This window comes from Heloderma suspectum, chromosome 5 (assembly GCF_057233095.1).
Source record: "Heloderma suspectum isolate Gila_16-S chromosome 5, 16-S_ref, whole genome shotgun sequence".
Taxonomy (NCBI): Eukaryota; Metazoa; Chordata; class Lepidosauria; order Squamata; family Helodermatidae; genus Heloderma; species Heloderma suspectum.
In genome coordinates, this window is record NC_139462.1 from 64,865,138 (window position 1) to 64,888,038 (window position 22,901).

Consider the following 22,901-nt stretch of genomic DNA (forward strand, 5'->3'; position numbering starts at 1 on the left):
TATGATGAAGAGGACATCTTTTTGTGGTGTTAGTTCTAGAAGGTGTTGTAGGTCTTCATAGAACCGATCAACCTCAGCTTCTTCGGCATCAGTGGTTGGGCCATAGACTTGAATTACTGTGATGTTGAATGGTTTGCCTTGGATTCATACTGAGATCATTCTATCATTTTTAAAATTGTACCCCAGTACTGCTTTTCCACCCTTTTGTTGACTATGAGTGCTACTCCATTTCTTCTAAGGGATTCTTGCCCACAATAGTAGATATGATGGTCACCTGAATTAAATTCGCCCATGCCTGTCCATTTTAGTTCACTGATTCCCAAGATGTCGATGTTCAATCTTGCCATCTCATGTTTGACCACCTCCAGCTTACCTTGATTCATTGATCTGACATTCCAGGTTCCTAAACAATATTGTTCTTTACAGCATCGGATTTTCTTTTCACCACCAGACACATCTGCAGCTAAGTGTCCTTTCGGCTTTGGCCCAGCAGCTTCACTCTTTCTGGCGCTACTTGGAAATACCCTCTGCTCTTCCCCAGTAGTATATTGGACACCTTCCGACCTGAGGGGCTCATCTTCCGGCATCATATCTTTTAGCCTTGTGATACGTTCCATGGGGTTTTCTTGGCAAGAATCCTGGAGTGGGTTGCCATTTCCTTCTCCAGTGGACCACATTTTGTCAGAACTCTCCGCCATGACCTGTCCGTCTTGGGTGGCCCTGCACGACATAGCTTATGGCTTCACTGAGTTACGCAAGCCCCTTCACCACAACAAGGCAGTGATCCATGAAGGGGATTGCATTTATACCCCGCCTTTTTTCCCTTGCAAGGAACCCAAGGCGGCTTACATTATCCTCCTCCTCTCCATTTTATCCTCACAACAACAACCCTGTGAGGTGGGTTGGGCTGAGAGTCTGTGACTGGCCCAAAGTCACCCAGTGAGCTTCCATGGCCGACTGGGGACTAGAACCCGGATCTCCCAGCTCCTAATCCAACACTCTTGCCTCTACACCACACTGGCTCTCATTTGTAGTGTAAGAGGGGCCTAGAGATCCATAATGCTTGCTTAAGTTCATTACTGGTGCAATTCCCATGCTAGTAAGCCTCTGAGCATGTGTAGATGAGTCAAAAGGCCAATAACAGCCTTCTTGGTGTATTCCTTGCTAATGAGGAGAGTCTTTATCTCTGAAGTGCCTGAGAAGCAGAGTTTGTTTATCTTAAAGCTGCAGGTGGCTATGCTTGAGAACCAAGTGCTGTTAGTTTATGCTGAGAATGAACGCTAGGGGCGTGTGCTGCTGTTATACTGCTTATTGCTAACCTGTATTGTATAAAACCCATTGTGCCCAATTGCTCGTGGTTCAGAGAAGCTGTCTGATCCAACCATTGGGTACACCTCTGTGCTGTAAGTTACTCAATAAAGTATCCTTATAAGCAAACCTTTGAGTCTGATTTATCACTATCTTGGCACTTCTAACCTAAGAGTTCAATGCCCACGGCCGGGGCAATACAATGCCCTGAAATAACAAATTTGTGCCAAGAAAGGCTGCCTAAGTTCCAGAGTACTTCCTGCAGTTGAACCTCCACCAGCTTCATCCTCATTTTTCTCTTCTAACAACCGAGTTCAGGCTTCTAAGTAAAACTACAACTTTGGCTTAACCTTCATCTAGATTACCTGGATCTAGTAATTAAGACAGAATGTATGATACTGTTAAAGTCTAAGATACTTCATGTGATAAATTGTTGTTACTGAAATGTTTATGTTCACCAGACAAAACCCTCCACAAAACGGGAGGAAAACACCCTCATTAGGCAATCTATCTGATACAGGTTTTCATATATATGGCAAAAAGATTATTTAACAGAACTGTACTTATTTCACAGGGAACCTAAATTTCAAGAACTTATTTCAGACTCAGTGGTAAACAGAATAAGTACCATATTAGTGGTTTACCTAGAAGACTAAAGCAAAACAATATAACAAGGCGATGGTAGTGGTAGAGTTAGTAGTGGAATCAATCAATCTATATGCAATTCTTTTATATCATAGCTTTCCAACAACGAAAAAGCAGCATTTTTAATTAAAAAAAAGAGGAGTACATGGTCCAGCACTGACAATACAATTGATCTAATCCCTGAAATCAAACCCAACATTTAAGAAGCAGTCACATGTTTCATCCCTAATGAAGGCCTCGAAAGGAGAGTTCACTTTATTCTGGAGGCGCGTATCAAAGTAGATCTCACCAAGCAACAGAGGCGCATCATCTAAGGATCTTTTTCACATTAAGAATCCTATTAGAAGGAAAACACTAAAAGGTAATTGAATTTCCCTCAGTTATCTTCATCTCTGTCAGCTCCTGCTACAATAACTTACTCTCCAGAGCACAGATAACTCAATTCTGTCCAGCAAGCATATGTTATGAATCTCCAAAGCAAACTTGTCTAAATCATTCTGGTCTTCTATCAAGGTTGGCTGTGGATATGAACTCTGACAGAAAGCAAACAAATTTATTTTTATCTTTTCAATAATTCACTTCTTCATTGCTTGATAGAAGAATCGGAAGACATTTATGTATCTAGTAATTTTGGCATTATAAATACTGACTGAACGGTGAATGGAATTAAAACCTGTTTAACTAGCCATTTTGATATTAACACTTTTAAACGGAAAGATACTTTGATGTGCAGTGTGAAGAACTCCTACAGATTTCTAGCAACAGCATTTCTTCCACTTATATTTACATAATTTAAGACTAGTATTATTACTTCATGTTTAATTCAAAATAATGTATAAATTAATTGTGTGTTGTAATTGTGAATACATACCTTAGGTTAAAGATTACTTTTTCCAACCCAAGAATCCTTCAACCTAAGTATATCCTCTTAAAATGTGTATGTTAAAAAGCCCAGTAAATACTGTTGATCCTTCATATATATATCCTGGTTTTACATTACTATTCTAAACTAAATAAGACCTGAAACATTTAGAAATGCATTGTCTTGAGAACAGCTAAAGTAAAAATAGAGCCAACAGCTTATGAGGGAGCGTACACACCTGTCTTTGGTCTCCAATTGTGGAATGTCAGTTGCAGATATGGATGCAAGTGAAGGTAAAATGGGGAAAGGTGCAGAACAACCTGCACTTTGGGGGTTGGATTTGGTGGTCTTATAGGCCCCTTCCAGCCCTACTATTCTCTGATTCTATGAACCTAGCAGCCTGTGCCAGCAGATCATACAAATTCAGGGATGCTGCCTTGGATGCCTCATGGAACAAAAATGAGATTGTTCTCATTGTGGGTCCTTCTGGGAGCTGAAATACACTCCCCAATTTCCTCCAATTACTGGGGTCAGGCCAAAATATATGAATAACGAATGTATCATATATACTAATAGCAAACTCAATTCTCTGACTGCCAGTCCTTATGTAGCCAAAATGCTGTCCTCCACATACAGGAGGAAGGTATCAGTAGGCTAAGGAGAACCCCAACACTTGCAGAAATACCAAAAACACTTTAAGGAGTAAAAACCTAAGGTAGGGAAAAAAACAAACCCGGTCCAATGAGGTCTGGGCATGGAATACTGACTGACTGACTGACTGGGAAAAGGGGGATGGCAAATGGGAGGGAATATTCTGAACAGGAGCACTTCACACTGCTACATTTTGGTGCAGTTCCCACTTGTTCCACACAATCACCATTAGCCTGTGGCAAGACTCATGTCACACTTCTGTTTTACTAGACGATGCTGTGAAGGCTGGTGGCTCCAATTTTGGTCAGGCTGCAAATCCATTCAGGGTTTCAGTCAGAACCCACCAAAACTCTAACAGAGCTATCTATGGTATTCAACCCTATCCCCAAAATAGGTTCGGCACTTTGGATAGCTCCATTAGAGTTCTGGCTGATTCTGACTGAATGTAAGGAGCGCCCTTGCTGCCTTCTGAAATCCTCAAGTAGCCAGAATCAACACGCAGACCATAGGGCTCTTTTCCAAGGCTTTATTTCCTTTCAAACTAATGATGCTTACAGATGCTAATTGCTTGAGCCTAATGAGGGAAACAAGAGATCTGCCTACCAGGGGTTTCTAGCCTTAGTGAATCAGTTGGTCTCCGTTTGGAGGGAAAAGGCGCGAAGCCTCTGAACGTAAGGGCTAGGAGGCGAAAGTCCACCCCTTTCCCATGGTGCATCGGAGTGCAGCTGTTGACATCGCGCCAAGCAGGCTGAGCGCCTCCTCTTGGCACCCTCCATCTCCCGCTTGTTCCTGCGCCGGCGCCTGGCGTCCCGAAGTGCCAGTTGTCCCTCCCCCTTCCTGTCTTGATCACTACTACTCTCAGGAATGTGAGCGGGGAGGGGCTCTCCCTCTAGCGGCGCCTCTGAACAGCGTGCGGGTTCCTCTCCCACGGTTTCTATCTCTTCCTCAGAATCCGAACTGCTTTGGGGCTCTCTGGGCTGCGATACAACCCTGACACTGAAACCTAGAATGGATTCACAGCCCCGCTGAAATCGAAGCCACCAGCCTCCACTCAGAGAATGCAAATGATTACGAATAGGAAGGGCCAAGGAGTGTTCTCCCCCCTCACCCCCACCCACTCTTTTAATATTCTATAGGCATAACCTCGGCAAATCACATCTCTGAAAGTACAAGAGCTAGATCAGAATATTTATGATAAAATATATTCTGATATATTTATCAGAATATAAAGGAATAATGAAACTTTAACAAAACAAGCATAAAGAGAACCATCACACTAACAAAACAATATTAAGGTCAGAAAAAGTGCTTCTGTGACTACATTGTTCTAGCGCAGTGATCTGGCTGGTCCTGCGGGGAAGTCTGTCAAGAAGGAGGCCCCTCCTCCACAACAGATCAGGGCTTGGAGGAGGAGAGAGCACAGCCCCACCAGCAGTTGGAACTTGTCAGTTAAGCATAGGTGGTTAGCTTGAGACACAAGGTGGTAGATTCAATCGAAGCCTGTCCTTGTCTCACACGTACATATAGTAGTTGCACTATCCTCTAAATGACTTCAGGGCAACTGTTAGTGTACCTAGGAATTGCAGCAAGTTTGTTTCTTTTGTTCCTGAGTATGTTTTATATGTTGATCCTAGTTTTCCATCGGTAACCCTGCCTTTTTGCCTATGTATAAAAAAGCCGCATTCTGAATATTGAGAAAGAAAAACGGTAGTTTTGTTCAGGCTGCAGCTCAAAAGGATAGGCCTCCTCTGAGTGTTTTGAATGTTGCCATTGGTGGGAAAAGTAGAAATGCTTTGTAAGCAGATAAAGAGGATGTGCTGGGATGTTGTAAAACTGTAATGTTGTAAGTAGATAAGAAAACTGTGTTGGAAGGTTTTGTCCCCTGTATGTGCGTGATTCAACGGTAGTAGCCCCCACTAGCATGTTAGTATCTGACTGGCTGAGCACTGTGGTGCAGAAAGAAATTGCAAATTATATAAAGTTTCTGCTTATCTGTACCGGGGTGTGGACCTCCCACATTTCACCCATGCTAGTATGCTCTGTTCAGAATCTGCTCATGAGGACCTCCTGAAATGTGTGCGATCCATCCATACTAGCATGCTCTGCTTAATAAAGGCTTATAGTGTCAGAAGACACCCAGCCTTCTTTGTTCCTTGGGAAGGTCTGTAAACTTTTTCCTCCACAATATTCAGTAGTCCTGTAGTGTAATTTTAGAGATTCCTTCCTCACAGACCTCCCACACGATGCCTTATCCTTGACCCTGTTTACTGTGTCCAGATTTATAAAGATCAAGGATGCATAATAATAATAACAACAACAACAACAACAACAATAATATGGCAAACAGGGAGTGGTGGTAGTGATACTACCTGAGCAGACCTCATGTATAGTTAGTTAGTTATTAATACTGGAGAGCCTCCTAAGTCCATGGTCTTCACTGCAAGGCCTGCGCGAGCCATTGGCAACCTGGAAAGATTCCAGGTGCAGAGTCAATCTCTCTCTCTGCTCGATTTGACAGAGTATTTTCCTGTCCCGATAGCCACAGTGCTCAAGGCGTCGCTTGCTGCAGTGCTTAGCAGCGCTGCCTCTGCTAGTCCTTTGCTGCTGGCCCCTTTGTTTCACCTGCCATCTCCTGTGCAGCTACTGAGCTGCCTCCTCTGCTGCCAGTTGCCCTGCTTCTGAGAGAAAGCCACTGCAAGGTGAAGAGAGGGGTGTGTGCGTGTGTGCACGTGCGCCCCCATCCCCTCTCTCAATACCCAGGAGCCACCTTACTGGGTCACAACTGTCTACTGCCCTTCACATCCAGGGTGTGATGCAGGACACCCAAGGTTAGTGTCTTCCCAGCCTCCTGTCTTCCTTAAAACAGTACTATAGCACAAGTCTATGCATGTCTGTTCAGAAGTATGTCCCACTGAATTCAATGAGTCTTACTCCCAAGTAAGTGTGTGATATGATTGCAGCCCTCGTGGCTCACTTGTGATCAACCCACTTGCATGGGAGGGGGGAGAAGGTGGATGAGCATTTGCGGGAAGAGCCGCAACAAGTGGAGAGGGAAGGCATGCTGCCTTCAAAAGCTCTGGTGCTGTATTTTTATATTCCCCCTTTTTTTGTTTTGAGGGAGATAGCTGGGGCTTGCCTTAATAGACTTCAGAGCGCAGGCACAGCCTGTGCAGTTGCAGTCACTCTCGTGTTAAAAATAAAAATTATCTTACATTTTAGCTTTAGTTGGGCACACTAAAAAGATGGTTAGGATGTTTTGCTTTTTTTGCTTTGAAACTATGGAGAGGTTTATGTCTCTGTTGGTTTGGCAAATCATAGGTCAGTGCAAGTTTCTAGAGAAGGCTGGTTTTATAAATTAATTTATTTTAATACTTATACGCAGATAAAAACAGATAAACAGGAAATGCTCCTTTGTTTGGGGGCCTTATTGAAGGCCATCTAAGGTGTAGAGGCAGGAACATTAGAGATTGGGTTGGCCACTGTGGGAACAGAATGCTGGATTAGAGAGCTGTTCTTATGTGCTTAACATGATGCCGCTTCTTGAGTTGCATTCTAATTATGGGATGTACAAACAAAGACAATGCCCATTAGGAACAATGGGAGCTCTCTGAAGGTATTTGTGGGTGTGTTTGTGGGGAAATACATTAAATCAGCCTTCCCCACACTTTTGCATATCCAGTTGAAGTTAGTTTGGCATCTGATTATTCTGTATTAATTTTAGTAGTAAGTTTATGTGGCTCTCACACTTTATTCTCTCTTTTTTGCCAAAGTTACTCCCAATAGTGAAGACCACTGTCCTAAGTCACAGGGAGATGGTACACTTCACAGTTGCTAATGACCCAGTCCTATTATCTGATGCTTCACAATTATATATTTAAATATTTATACCCCTCTGTTCAATCTGTGGCTTAAAAACTATATTAAGATAAATACAACAATAAAAGCAACAAACACAGTAAAACTACATAAAATGCCCTAAAATTTAAACCAAATTAAACAACAAAGGTTATAAAAACACACAAAAGGAAGACAAAAAAATAATAAAGATGATGTTAATAAGAGCGGGAAAATAAAAAGGCCTTTGCTTGGCACCAAAAAGACAGTAAGACAGGTGCCAGGTGAGCCTCCATGGACACAGCATTCCAAAGGACACACACTGCCACTGAAAAGGCATTCTCCCCTGACACCACTCAGATAACCTCTAATGGCGGGGCTACCCACAAAAAAAGTCTCCAGAGAAGATCTCAGTGAGCAGACAGGCTCACATGGGAAAGGACAGACCTGTTAAGGGTGTCTAGTTTGGCCATAAGGACTTCAAATCTCAATACCCCAAACACTGGTTGTGCACAAAGCAGTAGCACCTAAGAGCTCTTCACCATGCTGCAAGAACCCATGTTGCAAAGAGCTCAGTGACCAAGCATCCAGCTACCTAGTGCTCTTTCATCACACAAAGACTTCTGTCAAGAATGGCTTCCATCCATATCAATCTGCCAATCCCAGGGATCTAATTCTGAAGCCCTACTTGCCCTGAGGGGGGTATGGTTGTTCCCATTCCTGCTTTCCTTCCATCAGGCAGCTAAGACTTTCTTTCAGGAAGCCTTTATATGCCTCTGAAACAACAGCTGAGATTTGATTGCTGCAGTTCTATCCTTTATACCCAGTACCTGAAACGTAAACATTTCCAAGGAATCTATTCATTCACATTCCATTCCTCTTCCCTATGGCTGAACAATTTAAATCCTACAAATACTTTCCCACTTTTTCCTTGGAGATTCAAGGTTTTATGCTGGCCTTCCTCTTTCCAGATGCACAAACAAAGCTAAATATAGAAAGCAGAATGAGAAAAAAAAACAGCAAGGTGAAGGGATGGAAGATATCTTATATGGTATAAACTAAAGGAAGGTGGTGTCGTGTTCTGGATGCAAGACCTTACAGTGACACTAATTGATAGGCTCACATGCCCATCCAGTCTACAGATTACAGATTCATTATCTTTCTACATCAGTACGCAAATAATTCCAAACCCTATTCACTAAAGCATGTGTTGGATACTGTTCAAATTTACCAGTAATGACCCTAATAAATTTACTGGTTCAAATTTACTGGTCCAAATTTACCAGTTCAAATTTACCAGTAATGACCCAGTAATAAAGGGTATTCCCAGCTACATTCCTTTCTTTGCAAGCCAACACCTGCACTTGTGGAATTGTTTTAGTCCAGGCAACCTTTGTGGCTTGTGGGCACACTTGACAATTTGAGAAACTGTCTTAAGCTCCACCAGAAAATAGCTGCCATGGGAGGCATGGCAAAGGACAAGTAACCTGCCCTGAAGACCGAGTACAAGGCAGAGGTAGGGCCTGAGCCCACAAACACTAAACAACTCCTTGGAGCCCACAGTTTTCAACACTGGCAAAAACCTATTTCACAGCAATCCCAGCTGCTGGTTAGAAGAAGTGGTAGTTGAAGAAGAAGAAAAAGTGGGGGGGGGATAGGGCACTTTGGTGGGCACCAAGAAAGCTGTCCAGGGGTGCATTGGTGCCCCAAGGAACTACATTGTCTACCTCTGGGTTAGTCTAATGTGCCTCTGATACAGTCTAATGTGCATTCAATCTGCCCAGATTATGGCCTGTGCTCACCATGCCTCCCATCTATGTGGTTGTAGTATTACTGATGCTACAGTAAAGGAACAGGATTGCCTTGAACCATTGGTTGGTCCTAACACAAGTATTGCTGCAATTTGCATTTGGATTATTTTGCATTCTTTAAAGAGAGAGAGAGAGACTGCACATGTTTGCATCACAGAATCATAGAATAGTAGAGTTGGAAGGGGCCTACCTTCCATTGAGTCCAACCCCCTCCTCAATGCAGGAATCCAAGTCAGAGCATCCCCGACAGATGGCTGTCCAGCCTCGTCTTGAATGCCTCCAGTGTGGGAGAGCCCACTACCTCCCTAGGTCATTGGTTCCATTATGATATTGCGCATACAATACAGGAAACATATTAAGTATCCCAAGGCTACTTAATAGCTGAGAGTTAAATAAATAGATAAAAAAAGCCTATCAGCTATAAGAAAAAGGTTTCAAAGAAAATGTCTTTTGCAAAAGAGGGCACAAGGAATGAGCTAGAAAATACATGTGCCTTTTCAGTAAGCCATCGGCATTCATATTCAACATAAGCCATAAAACAAACATGTAGAGTTTGGAAAAAGGTGAAAATTAAGGCTACAGAGAAGTCCAAGTTATACACATGAAGAAACATAACCAAAGAGAAAAGGGCAACAATTTTTTACAGCATTTGGAAATGCTAGATTTAATTATTGGAGGGAAATCATGCAGAGAAGTTAGCTGCCTAATATGATTTATAACAAAGAAGAAAAGTCAGATGAATATCCAGTTAAATCGACAAACAACCAATAATAAGAACATGGACTATTGCAATTTGTGACAAATGCATACTTTCTGTAAAGTCATCACAGCAAAAAAGGCAACAAAACATGAGTAATATTTATTAAATGTACAAACCTTAAACCCCAGTTGAGTTTTAAAAAACTGCTGAATTTCAAAGAGCAGCTGTTAATATCACTGTGAAACTGTCTGGCCAGTCACAAGCCATCAACAGACCCGTGAAGCAGATTACAATATAAAATCTATTTCATTCATGCCTATCTTTTCCTCATGCATCACTTTATATATTTTTATGCTTGGATTTTAATCACTCCAACAAACAGGCATAATGTGTAGTTACTCTACACAGTATAAAAAGCGGCAAAAAGTTAATGCCTGAGTGGTGTGCATAAACTCCAAGTATATCTGCAATGTATTTACCTCACACTTCTGTAGAATTTTTTAATAGCAAAACCCTGGAAAGATACTTTGCCTCTTTGGCACTGCTGATATCCATGGAAATTACATCCAAAAAATTAAGTACAGGTAATTAAGGGAGCAATCCTATGTAAAAGTCCTACAACTTCCAGCATTCCCCAGCTAACATGGCTGGCTGGAGAATGCTAAGAGTTGTAATACTTTTTTCTTGCTAAACATGCATAGGATTACACCCTTAAATAATTAACAAACAGATTGAATATGGTTAAGTTATCTTCACAGTGGTGAACATGGCATATTATTTAATAGGGGTTCAAGGCACTAGGTTCAGTCCTTTATTGAATAGAATTGTAGCACCCTGGCACTATGTTGCAAACATATTGCATATTCTTTTTATGGGCTCCTTCCAAACTGATTGTGCAAATCCCCCAATCTGCTGCATACAAAGGATTCATGTGGGCTGTGATCTGTGGGATCATGTGCACTGAAGTAGTGGATCGGGGCTGTCAGAGAAATGAATGCAGACATCTCCCAATGTTCTGCCCTTGCCTTTCCAAGATCCTCAATGGGAATTAGAATATTGCTGGTTTTATCCTTATGAAGATTCATATTATATTGACCCGTGCTTGTTATGAAAATGATGATCTAAAGGTATATTGACTTGTGCAGTGTTTATGTGTGTGTGTTTAAATTTCAAAAAAGTTTTGTTCTCTTGGAGATGTTAGAATCATTTTCTTGTTTATTCCCTTTGACATGCACATCAAAATAGCATCAAAACCCAAGCAAGCATGCTGTTAACTCTGAGCATCATTGATTAAAGTGCCCTGCTGAAAATTGGCCTCCACTTATTAATCTACTGAAGTTTGTTGATTAAGCTACTTATTAAAACTTGTCCTAAAGGCAATTACACAAGCTGCGCGACTTCATATTTCTACATCAGATGGCCAAACTACACACAATGTTAAATGCGTTTTCAAATTTACATCTGTGCTTCCTTTTGTTTTAAATAGCTGGAGTGGGATCATGGCACCATATATCTGCACTGCTAGTACAGCAACCCCCTTAAGGATTTTAATTACACATTATTTTATGGCATTAATTCTACCATCAGATAACAGATACCAGTGGTGTTTTAAGATGTTTCCCTCATTATGAGCTGTTTTAGCTTGAAAAGCTGTGCCCACTTGAATAGTTTTGCTACATTTGGATTCATGGTTCATTCTTTTTTGTTAAGATAAGTTTTGATAAACAGAAGCTGTCTTTTTCAGTAACCTAGTTTCTGTTTAAGTTCAAGATGATGTGAATTAAACCCCCTGAGCCATCACACTGAGATATAACAGAGTCAAGGCAGCATCAGATCAAGAAGTGTCAGCCAACACCTGCCTTAGATGGTTCAAAGACATAAGCAATGCACAGAGAAATAACAGGGTTCAGCCCAGACAGAAACAGTGTTTTGAAACAAAGTAGTATTATAAGAATTTTTACTGTAACTATTCTTATGTGAAAAAGGTACAATGAAAGGTGGAAAATACTATTAGTAGCAAGAAAAGAGGAGCTATTCACCTAATCAATGAGGCAATGTCACTCATGGTGTCTCTGCATAAAACCAGAGTATAAGTTGTCACCCTTGTCCCACTCCAATGATTATCAGGCAATGAACTAAAAAAGATGTATATTTCATCTCCACAGGACTGTCTACCAACCCTTGATTCTTTGATGTAACAAATGAAACCTGCCTGCTATTTCACAAGCACAAAATGACACTGTAGATATCTGACAACATCTCTGTTTACAGGAGCGGGTAACTAGCTCTAGATGAAGCACAGTCAGCTTATTAAACAATGCCCGGCATGAATCCTAAGGCCAGCACAAATGATCTTTAGAACATTACCACTGTTCAGGACAAATACGCTTTCAACTTTTAATGTATTTTAAAACAACAACAAATTATGAATGTGTTAAAATATAAATAGAACATTTGATGTATTGTTTATAAAAGAAAACACCCACAATGTGGTTCACAAAACAAACAAAGTTACTTTTCAGTAGAATTCAATACAAGACAATATTTCTATTTCTGTTATATTTCCTTTTTGTTCCATTTTGAATTGGGTTGGTGCTAATTTTTTATAATATAAGTTCAAATAGAAGTTAATGTAGCAAATGGGCTTTAGTTATAATAAATTAATATTATCCGTTGTGAATAATTTATGTTTTACTTCAGATTGTTTTTTATTGTACTAATGCCATAAAAATGTTAAAATAGGATTCTCTGTAGTACTTCAGCAAAAACAAACTTTTAGAATTCATTCTTGCAATACATACATAAATGTTAATGTTGGCTGCTCAGGCCATAATATTTGTAATGAAAACCAGAACCTTGCCATTTTCCATGGGTACATTTTTAGAACCAGTGAGATGGTGGTTGAAATGCTACTACAGCACATATGTATTTACGTGAAAGCAGCAAGGTTTCATACCTTATGTTTGATAATGTGAACAAATCCAATCATGTTATTGATTCTCCCAGAATCAATTTTCTCCCAGAAAATTTAGAACACAAGTTAAAACAAGTTTTTAAAAGGACGGAAGAATTCACATGAACAGTAGCAGTTGGAGGATCTAAGGTATGATTTCCTAAGTACAGACTCAGAAGCAGCTGGGTATAGGTCCAGAGTGATCAATCTATGAGTAGACAGCTTAGCTGCTCTACTCTCCTTATTGATTCCAATGATTCTGTACCAGTGGCAAAGTTTGGTTCTGCTCTTCAAAGTACTTCACCAGTCCAATCTCCACTGAAGTCACTGTGCGAAAGCACAGGCAGCTGTTGTAAGTCCAATCTCCACTGAAGTCACTGTGCAAAAGCACAGGCAGCTGTTGTAAGTCCAAACAGTTGCTTCTGATTTAAAACTACTTTCTGGGTCAGATAGAAAGTTTGTAAATGGCTGAAAGATTGTTGGGAGGGTGAATTTATATAAAGATCAGCCTGATCTACATAGAACACTGGATTTAATTTCAACAACATGTTGTTGTTGTTTTATCAAGCAGTTTAAAAAATCTCTAGAGGAATAAAATTAAGAACCTAAGCCATACCAAAAAGGACAGTCAGGGACAGTATCTTTGAAAGCCATATGTATGAGAGGATTAAGGAATTATACTGGTAAAGTTATAGTTCACCAGATCCATTTGCAATGCTATGTCAAAAAGGATAATGTGATCACGGGATGCATGAAGAAGAAAATAATTTGTATGTGCACACCAACAATTGTGTTTGTGACATCAGCGATACCACTATTAGAATGCATCACACGAAACACTGGGCTGTGAAATAGTTTTCATATTTGATCAAATTAAAGTGCTATGCAAAGTAGCAATAACAATGGTTTGTAAATAAGAGAGTATTGTAAATAGGAAGGCTGCAGGAATTCAATCTATTTTATTTAAACTATTTTATTTATCAAAAGGAACACTAAGCAAACAATGCAAATAAGTTCATGCAAGGAGGAGAAGTTAACTTAAGATATTCATGTTATCAAATAGAGGGATGTTCAACTACCAAAGAGTATTTCATTCTTGCTGATCTGCAATCTTCAATACCTATCTAAAAATAGCACTATATTTGACCACAAGTTAGGTGTGCACGGTACTTAACTGGAAGCATTTATCTCTATCAGATGTTACACTGGATTAATTTACAGTACAATCTAGGACATGTCTACTCAGAATTAAGCCCTACAGAATTCAATGAGAATTACTCCCAGATGATGTTGGATACAACTCCCATCATTCCTGATCACTGGCCATGCTGGCTGAGTGGGACTGATAACAGTTGCAGGCCAACATCATCTGGAGGTCACAGGTTCTCCATTCCTAGTCTAGGACTGCCGCCTTAATCACCAACTCTGAATGTTAAAATCTGAGAGGACATCACATGGGTCTTGCAGAACAAGCTGATGATATTTAGAGTGAGCAGCAATGGGTGAATTTCATATGATGTGTTTAAAACAGCATATCCCTGCAAAACGTTTCCCTAGAACAAGTATGAAACTGGGGCAAAAGAAAAAAATAGGGGCTGCAGAGTGTCCCTGTGCTACTTGCAAGGCAACATGGACACAAGTTTAAAGATGAAACTTCACATGTACCTAAAGTGCTCCCATTTTTAACTTTGCATAGCTCTGGTACCAATGCATTCAGATTACAACTCCAATAGGTACGGCTCAAGGACTAGCACATGTTGCGAGATTTGCGGCTTACCTCAAATTCAGCGTGCCTGTGAATATCTTCAGCTCTCTGTCTGCTCAAGATAAATTCTGCTTCATTTGCTACTCTAACTAGATGATCTTTCATTGTTTGACTCAGCAATCTGTAAATAGAAAGTAAACAGGGACAGATCAGTGGTTATGGATTCCAAAAATAAAAGTGTTAAAGCATTTTCGGATGAAACACACTAATCCAACAATATGTTCCAGGAAATGAAGTTCAGATATCACCATGATAAGTCCCCCACTGGGAAGGAATCCCCTATTTATTCTAAGGGACGAGATTGACTTTACAGGTGCAGAGTGGCTCCCTCCATTGAGATGAATGGTATCTACTACTGTACAAACAAGAGAAATGAAATACACATAGACCTTTGTCTCAGGCATAATTTAGATCTTAACCAATACTAGCTACTACTAGATGACTCACAGTATGTAAATTAATACACACCTGTTAGCTATGTAAATGGAGCTTAGTTATAAGCAAACACAGTTAATAAAGTGTAGCTTGTAAATAAAATTGATCCCATATTCAGCTATTTCTTAAAAGAGTATAAAGGTATGGAAAATAATGGGTGTGCTATCTGTTGTACATAGCACCATGATTTTCTTGCATAGCTTTTCTGCACTGAACACCAGCACTATATGTTCCCTAGACGATACTGAGGCTGGACTGGCTGTCTCTGGTTTTCATTTTAAAATATCTAAGAATTAACCATTTTCCTTATGCACAAATATAACCTTTTATGGCTCCTGACATGCCCTCACAAAACCTTAAAGTTACAATCTGATCCTTAAAGCACTTTACTGATACAGGCCTCATTGAAGTGAGCTGGACTTACATTAGTTGAAAAGCAAGAACCTTAGTCATCTGCAAATAACCTCGAGATTTTCTATTAAGTTCACAAACGCACATGTTCCCAATTTGCACAAAGATATTTAAATGCATGCAGAAATGATCAAACAGAATTCAAAGCAATAAAAGCCAAACTTCTAAAAATATACTTTGTTTTATAGGTGAACATTTTAACACAAAATGCAAAATCATTATGTGATCTTCAAAACACCAAGTACATTCTTCTCTCCATCCTTTCAGGACACCCTAAGATATCATTTTTATTTTCATCACATCTTTAACACTGTTTGATATTTTCTTCAGTTACGTATTGTGATTTTAACTAGCATGTTCTTAAAGCAATTCCTATTATGGACCCAGAGGATTAAAATGAAGTTGTTGATTGTAAGAACACAGTTCTCTTTTCGATGAGACCACCATCAAAACAGGAAGACATTTAGATTATACAGAACATTTCCCTTGTCTTCAGTTGTTGTTTTTTTATGTTTTAAATGAAAATGAAGATTCTACCCTTGACATTTCCAAAGGATGGACTGGAAAAATATCATCTAGTTTTCCACTCCTAATATTTTTAAGCAACTTAGAAAAACATGTTACCTTTTAGAATCCTGAGGGCAAGAAAAAACAGTGAAAAATATTGCCTCTAATAAAATAAAGCAATCTAAATTTTAAGATATAGGATGAGACATAGCATTTTGGATAATTATTATGAGGGCTGTGAGTTTTAATCAGTAACGTAATGAACTGAAGCTGTAGTAGATCAGCTTGCACAAACCAATGCAAACCAGCATTTTTAATCAGTGGCACTGAGAGTGAAAGGTGCACATTTATCTTTTTTTTTTAAGTTATGTTGAGCCTGGGATATTATGGTAAAAGGGAAACCATATTAAATACGGCCTTTCCTTCTAACAGTTAATTGTATATATTTGGTTGTGACTTAAAAATCCTTCAGTATTGCAAGAAGGCAGCTATATAAAGAGTGTATTCATTATTGGTTAATGATATATATACCATTGATCTATATGGTGCTTTACAGAAAAACATACGCGAACAGACAGGTCCCTGCACTGAGGAGCTCACAACTTAATTTTTGACACAGGGGAAGGGGAGAGGAAAAAAAACAGGACAGAAGCAAGAGTAGCAGGGAAAAATATGTGCAAATGTTACACATACTTAAGGCTTAGTTGCAATAGCGAATGGAAACAAAAGGGTTAAGCTTAGCGGAAGAGGGTTTTGAAAAGGGAGAGGTGATATCAAATACGAGTTTTGAGAGAGAAATCTGGGTGGAAGGGCCAGAAAAAGAGGCTAGGTAGACTTGTTTTAAGCTAGCAGAAGATATTAAGGTGGGGAAGGATGGTAGAGTTGAAGAAATGGAGATTATAAACAGGAATATAAAGTGATACAAGACCATTTTATTTAGATATATAAGTGGTCAGTTCAAAGGAAGATCATTAACTGGTGGATAGCCTGCTAATTTATTCATATAATTTGCCATTGTTTCCATGGAACATCCACCATTTCTGATCAGCCTATAAAGTAACCGAGCTGATGTAATATAGTTCTCTCTCTGAAACACTTTCAAGAAACAGGACTCAACACTGAACTGTAAAGGAGAACAACATGAACACTTGTTTCTTAAGTTATATTTGTAACCAACACCTTTATACAGGAGAAATAAAAAACAAGAGAATAATGTTTTAAGGAAAAACATACCCCTGTCACACATTGTGAGTATGGTTTAATAATCAATAAGTATACAAGATTAGTTACAGAATATAATAGAGGAGGTTAGAGAGCCATGATCTTTGACTTGTACTGGCATTCAGTAGAACAATCAATATATTTTTCAAATTAGAAATTGTTCAGCTTTGTTTCTTTTTAATATCACATGAATTGACATAATGGTACTTTGTAAAATAAGACAGTATAGCTAAAGTAAGAGTTACTGTGAAAAATCAACCTGCAATATTACGGTGTGTAGTAAAGTGTAAATAGCAAACAATGGAATAAAAAACATATTAAATAGCGCTAATGTTGAATATCTGGAAATGAATCTCATGTCCAATCACATATAAAGTAGCTGCTGTTATCTATAGAAGATCATCTGTTTCAAAATATGACCTTAATATTTATTAAGGTTCTCAGATGTATGAAGTGCACTTCAGTCTTAATGGCTGACTTTATATGCTTTAGGGCAAGAAGACGATCATTGTAACATAGAGGATAAATCTCTCACTACAGCTCTGAATTCCAAGAACTAAAGCACATGTATTGGGTTGCAGTGCTAAGAACTAGTCTCTAAGTTATTTCTGATTATGTATTTCTGACCTACCTTGACCTCCTTTATAGAATGACTGTTATAAACTTGGTCCCTGAATATGCTTTATTAGTCTAGATAACACAGGCAACAGTGTACGGTCACCAGTGTACGGTCACCATGTGGGTGAGATGGATATAATTAACAAATCAATTGCTGAAGCTGTTACATTTCCCTATAGTTTTCAGACGGTATTTTCTTTGTAACCATGTTTGATAATTTAAAACATACATTATAAAGCAAAGCTATTTTAATGTAAACTACAGAAATCTCTAAGTTATATTCATAATTTATGGCCTGCAATATGCACATGGGCTAGACCCAAAGAAGCATCAATGGAAGGAAAAATTTAGACCTACAAGGTATAAATACTTAAATGAGAGGTCATGCAAAGCTATATTAATGTGTATATTCTATAGCAGTTCACAGGCTTCTTGCCTTCTGCAAGAGGTTGCATAAACAGAAAAGCATATTTGTATTTAGTTTCTTTTTTTCTTCTCATGCAGTACTCCAGCATAAGATGCAACAGCTGTCCATGAGCAGAGCACATCTTTGGATCCACTGCATCATCCATATCACACCAAAGAACAAATGGCATTTTGAACTCAACTCAACACGAGTGAGATCAAAATAAAGAATAAAGATCTATTTATGTTAATAATGACAAGACTATGCATGGGACTATTGTTATTAAGAACAGAAGAACAGAAGAAGAGCCATGCTAGGCGAGATGAAGGGACCGTCAAGTCCAGCATTCTGTTCACACAGTGGCCAACCAGCTGTCAACCAGGAACCCACAAGCAGGGCAACATGTATTTGATTCTCTTGCATATTTATGTAGAAGTACTGGGGGGGGGGGTTCTTTAAAGGACTCAGTGGTTTTCCTTTGCCACTTAGATAGACAGGGGTGAGGAATTGTAAAATCATATATAAACCATTACATACCAGGACTATAGCTCCTCTCCTAATTGTGTAGGCTTACAAACTTGTCTGATATGCTAAATGCATATTCATATTGTACACTACTAAAAAAGATGACATAAATATTTTAAAGTCACTGGTTGGATCCAGAGGTCCCACGAGCAGAGTTCCACTCATAGTATGCTCTCACTCAAAGACAGGGTGAGGAGGCAATTTCGTCAGATTCCCCTGCAGCAGCCTGCCTCCCCCCTCCCCCCAATCTGTGCTGGTGATTTGGAGAATCTTCTGTAACAGTGAGGGATGCAGTGTGGAAGAAAACAAGAAGGAACAAAAATTGCCTCCTGTTCTGTGAGTAGGGCCTCCACTGGATCACAGCCTCTTCTGTGAATTGAAGCAGCTGTTCTGGATCAAAGCCATACTAAACAGAGGTGCCCAGGTCTACAACCTAGTGCACTGGTTTATCTGCAGATTCATGCAGCCCACTCCCAAGGAATTCCATTTTTTGTTAACAAAAACATAGGAAGATACGAGGGGGGGAAATGGAACATGATCCAGAGAAATAGACTGAAGGTTTTTCTGCATGATCCAAGAAAACATACAAGCTGAAGGTAACTTCAAGTAACCTTTCTCTGACACGAGCACGATCCTATTTATATCCAACAGAGGAAAAAGACAGCCTTTCTATAGAGGGGAAGGGGCAGTGAGGGAGAATTTTGGGTGGACTTGGGGGTTGGCAAGCCATGTCCCTAACCCAAGGAGTTGGGTTTTGTCCCTCACACAACACAGTGTCAGAGACAAGCAATATGCCTATGCTGCCCACTTCTATTTAGAGCCAGTGAGGGGCAGCAGATGCATCTCAGCCTTTTCTGTCTTTATGTCTGCCAGCTTGTTGGAGCTCCAACCACCTGCGGGGCACAGAGGTAAGCTTCTGCCCGTATTTGGGGCTGGTCAAAAGGCAGGGATTATCACTCCTGCTTTGCATTTCCGGTCTTGGGAGGAAGTCTCAGATGCATCTCACTTGCCAAAGCATGGTTAACCCCTTGGTGTGACAAGGGGGCAAATGAGATTGTCAGACCTTGACACAGATGTATGATTCATTGCAGGAGAGAGCACTAAGCATCTGAAGAACATACCAAAACATTACAAAATATGAGGAGGGGGCCAGGGAGGAGATTGTGATGCTTGCCATCAATCCCATCATAAGTAGTATCCAATAGTGGTCATGAACTTGTGCAACCATATTCAACACAGCAATAATAACGAATGAACTTTCTAGGGGACAAAATGAATTTCATAGATACAAAATGTTTTGCTTTGGAGAACTGGGGAAATGTAATACTTCTACAACTACTACTGAAGAAAGGTGAGTAAACTGTTCACAAAGAAGAGGAAATATGCTTACATTTATTATAGGGCAAGGGAAACAGGGAAACATGTAGATAGGCCCTAAGCAATTATAGCGGGGGCAGTACCAATACCAATCTGGTGTTGGAAACCCAGGACAAGTTAGGGAATTTGCTGATGTACCACCCACCCCCTTGTCCACTGCCTGAGCTGAGAGAGATTCATATGTAATGACAACCCAGAGTGTGGCTTGTCATTGAATTGTGGGTTATTGTTAAATTGGGGGTTGCCGTTACATGCAAACCCTGCACTATGGTTTAATGTTAGGTTGTTAACCATGAACAACCCAGGAACAGAACCCATGGTTTGTTGTTGAGTTGTTCATGATTAACAACCCATAGTTAAACCATAGTGCAGGATTCACACGGAACAACAACCCACAATTCAACAACAAGCTATGATTCAACGACAAACCCATACTCAACTCTGGGTTGTCGTTACATGCAAACCATGCCATAGTCTTGGACTTGGTGCTGAGGACTCCCAGGATAATTGTCCTGCGGGACCTCAATATCCATGCTGAGTCTGTCCAATCTGGTGCAGTTCAGGACTTCATGGATGCCATGACAACCATGGGACAGTATCAACATGACATTGGTCCAACAGAGGCAGCAGGTCACGCTCTGGATTTGTTTTTCTCAGTTGGGCAGGAAGATGGTGACCTGAAAGTGGGGGATTTAACACCTAGTCTTTTGTCATGGTCAGATCACTACCTGTTGAAGTTTAGACTCTCAGCAGCTTTTCATCTCTGCAAGGGTGGGGGACCTATTAGAATGGTCTGCTCCCAGAGACTAATGGAGCTAGTGGCTTCCAAAGGGCCCTGGGGGGATTTTCCAGTTGGTATGACTGGTGCTCCTGTCAAAACTCTGGTCACTGTATGGGAAAGGCAAGTGACCAGGGTGGTTAACAATATCACACCCAAATGCCCTCTCCCCCTTGACAGAGCCAAATTAGCTCTTTGGTACACCTTGGAGCTCAGGGCAATGAAGTAAGTGGGATGTCAGCTTGAACACAAGTGGAGAAAGACTTGTGCTGAATCTGACTGAACTCTGGTTAGGGCTCATTATCGACCCTACAGTGTGCCAATTAGGGTGGCAAGGAAGAGGTTCTTTTCCACCTCCATTGCATCTCCACAGTGACATCCAGCACAGTTGTTTTGGGTGGTGAAGGGGTTATTGCAACCTGACCCTGAGAGGGAATTGGTCACACCCTCAACAGCTTGCTATGATAGATTTGCACAACACTTTGAAGTTGTTCAAAATCACTCATATCCCACATGACTTGGATTCCTCTATTAGTGTGGTTCCTTTAACGGAAGTATCCAGAGCACCATCTTGCCTACTGCATTTGACTATTTTCAGTTGTTGAGGCATGATGATGCAGACAAGGTGTTTGGATGAGTTCTACCAACCATTTGTATGCTCGGTCCTTGCCCATCTTAACTTGTTATATCTAATAAGGAAGGGTGGCTGGTTAGGTCTGAGAAGCTGTAAATTCTTTATTGAGGGGGTGAAAACAATGTCCTGAAAAGAGGTAGTAATCAGGCCACTCCTGAAGAAACCTAATCTGGACCCAAAAGTGGAGGACAACTATACACCAATTGCTAACATCCCCTTGTTGGGAAAGGTGTTCAAGTGTGTGGTTGCTGATCAATGACAGGCATTTTTAGATGAAGTTGATTTTCTAGATCTATTTCAATCCAGCTTTAGGCCTGGTTTTGGGACAGAAATTGCCTTGGTCTCCCTGTGGGATGACCGCTGATGAGAGAGAGAGACAGGGGGCATATGAACTTGTTAGTTGTCTTGGACCTCTCAGTGGCTTTTCATACCAGCAACCATGGTATACTTCTAGACCAGCTGTCTTGGTTGAGATCTGGGGGCACTGTTGTACAATGGTTCCATTCCTACTTGATGGTTGCTCCCAGAAGGTGGTGTTCCACAGGATTCAATTTTATCCCCCATGCTATTTAACATCTACATGAAACCACTAGGGGAAGGTTATCCAGGGATGTAGACTGAGGTGCTATCAGTTTGCTAATGACACCAAGCTCTACCTCTCTTTTTCATCAAACTCAGGTGAGGCAGAGGATGTCCTGAATCTGTGCCTGAGTAGTATAATGGACTGGATGAGACATCCAAAAAACTGAAGATCAATCCTGACAACCCACAGGGGCTGTTATGTTGTTCATCGGCCCAGTTGTTTGGTATTCAACCTGTTCTGGAGGGGAATGCACTTCCCTGAAAGATCAGCTGTACAGCTTGGAAGTACTCCTGAATCCATCACTGTCACTTGAGATCCAGGTGGCCTTGGTGGCCAGGAGTGCCTTTTATCAGCTTAGGTTGATATACCACCTGCAACCCTACTTGGGTAGAAACATCCTGGCAACAGTTATCCATGCTCTGGTAACCTTGAAGATGGTTAAGAAACTTCCATTATTTCAAACTAGTGACTGCCAGGCTACTAACTGGGCCTGGCCGATATGATCATGTGACAACAGTTCTTCTCAACTGCATTGGCTTCCAGTCTGTTTCTGAGCCCAATTTAAAGTGTTGGTGTTGACCTTTAAAGCACTAAACAGCTTGGGATCAGAGTTGCAGAAGAAATATCTCCTCCTGTATATACCTGCTCAGACCCTTGTGCTACCTTCCATGACCCTCCTCTGGGTGTCCCTGCCAAAGGAAGCTAGGTGGGTAGCTCACTGTGGCACCCCACTTATGGACTGGCCTTTCGAAAGAGGTTTGTCTAATGCCTACATTGTTATCTTTTTGCTTTCTTTTCTCCCAGGAATTTTAGAGACCTAGTTTTAGATTTTTATGGCTATTTTATCGATCCCTGTTCTGTTTGTTGTTTTGAATTG

At 40.4% G+C, this 22,901-nt stretch overlaps 1 protein-coding gene across 5 annotated transcripts in view; it reads right to left on the minus strand.

Moving 5' to 3' along the window:
* Window positions 1-22,901, minus strand: part of LRBA (LPS responsive beige-like anchor protein) — a 518,402-nt gene that overhangs the window by 318,365 nt on the left and 177,136 nt on the right. For all 5 annotated transcript variants that reach the window (XM_084856247.1, XM_084856246.1, XM_084856243.1 and 2 more), the window contains exon 36: window positions 14,542-14,650. In XM_084856247.1, coding sequence (XP_084712373.1) covers window positions 14,542-14,650 — 109 coding nt within the window. The remainder of the gene's footprint in view (window positions 1-14,541; window positions 14,651-22,901) is intronic.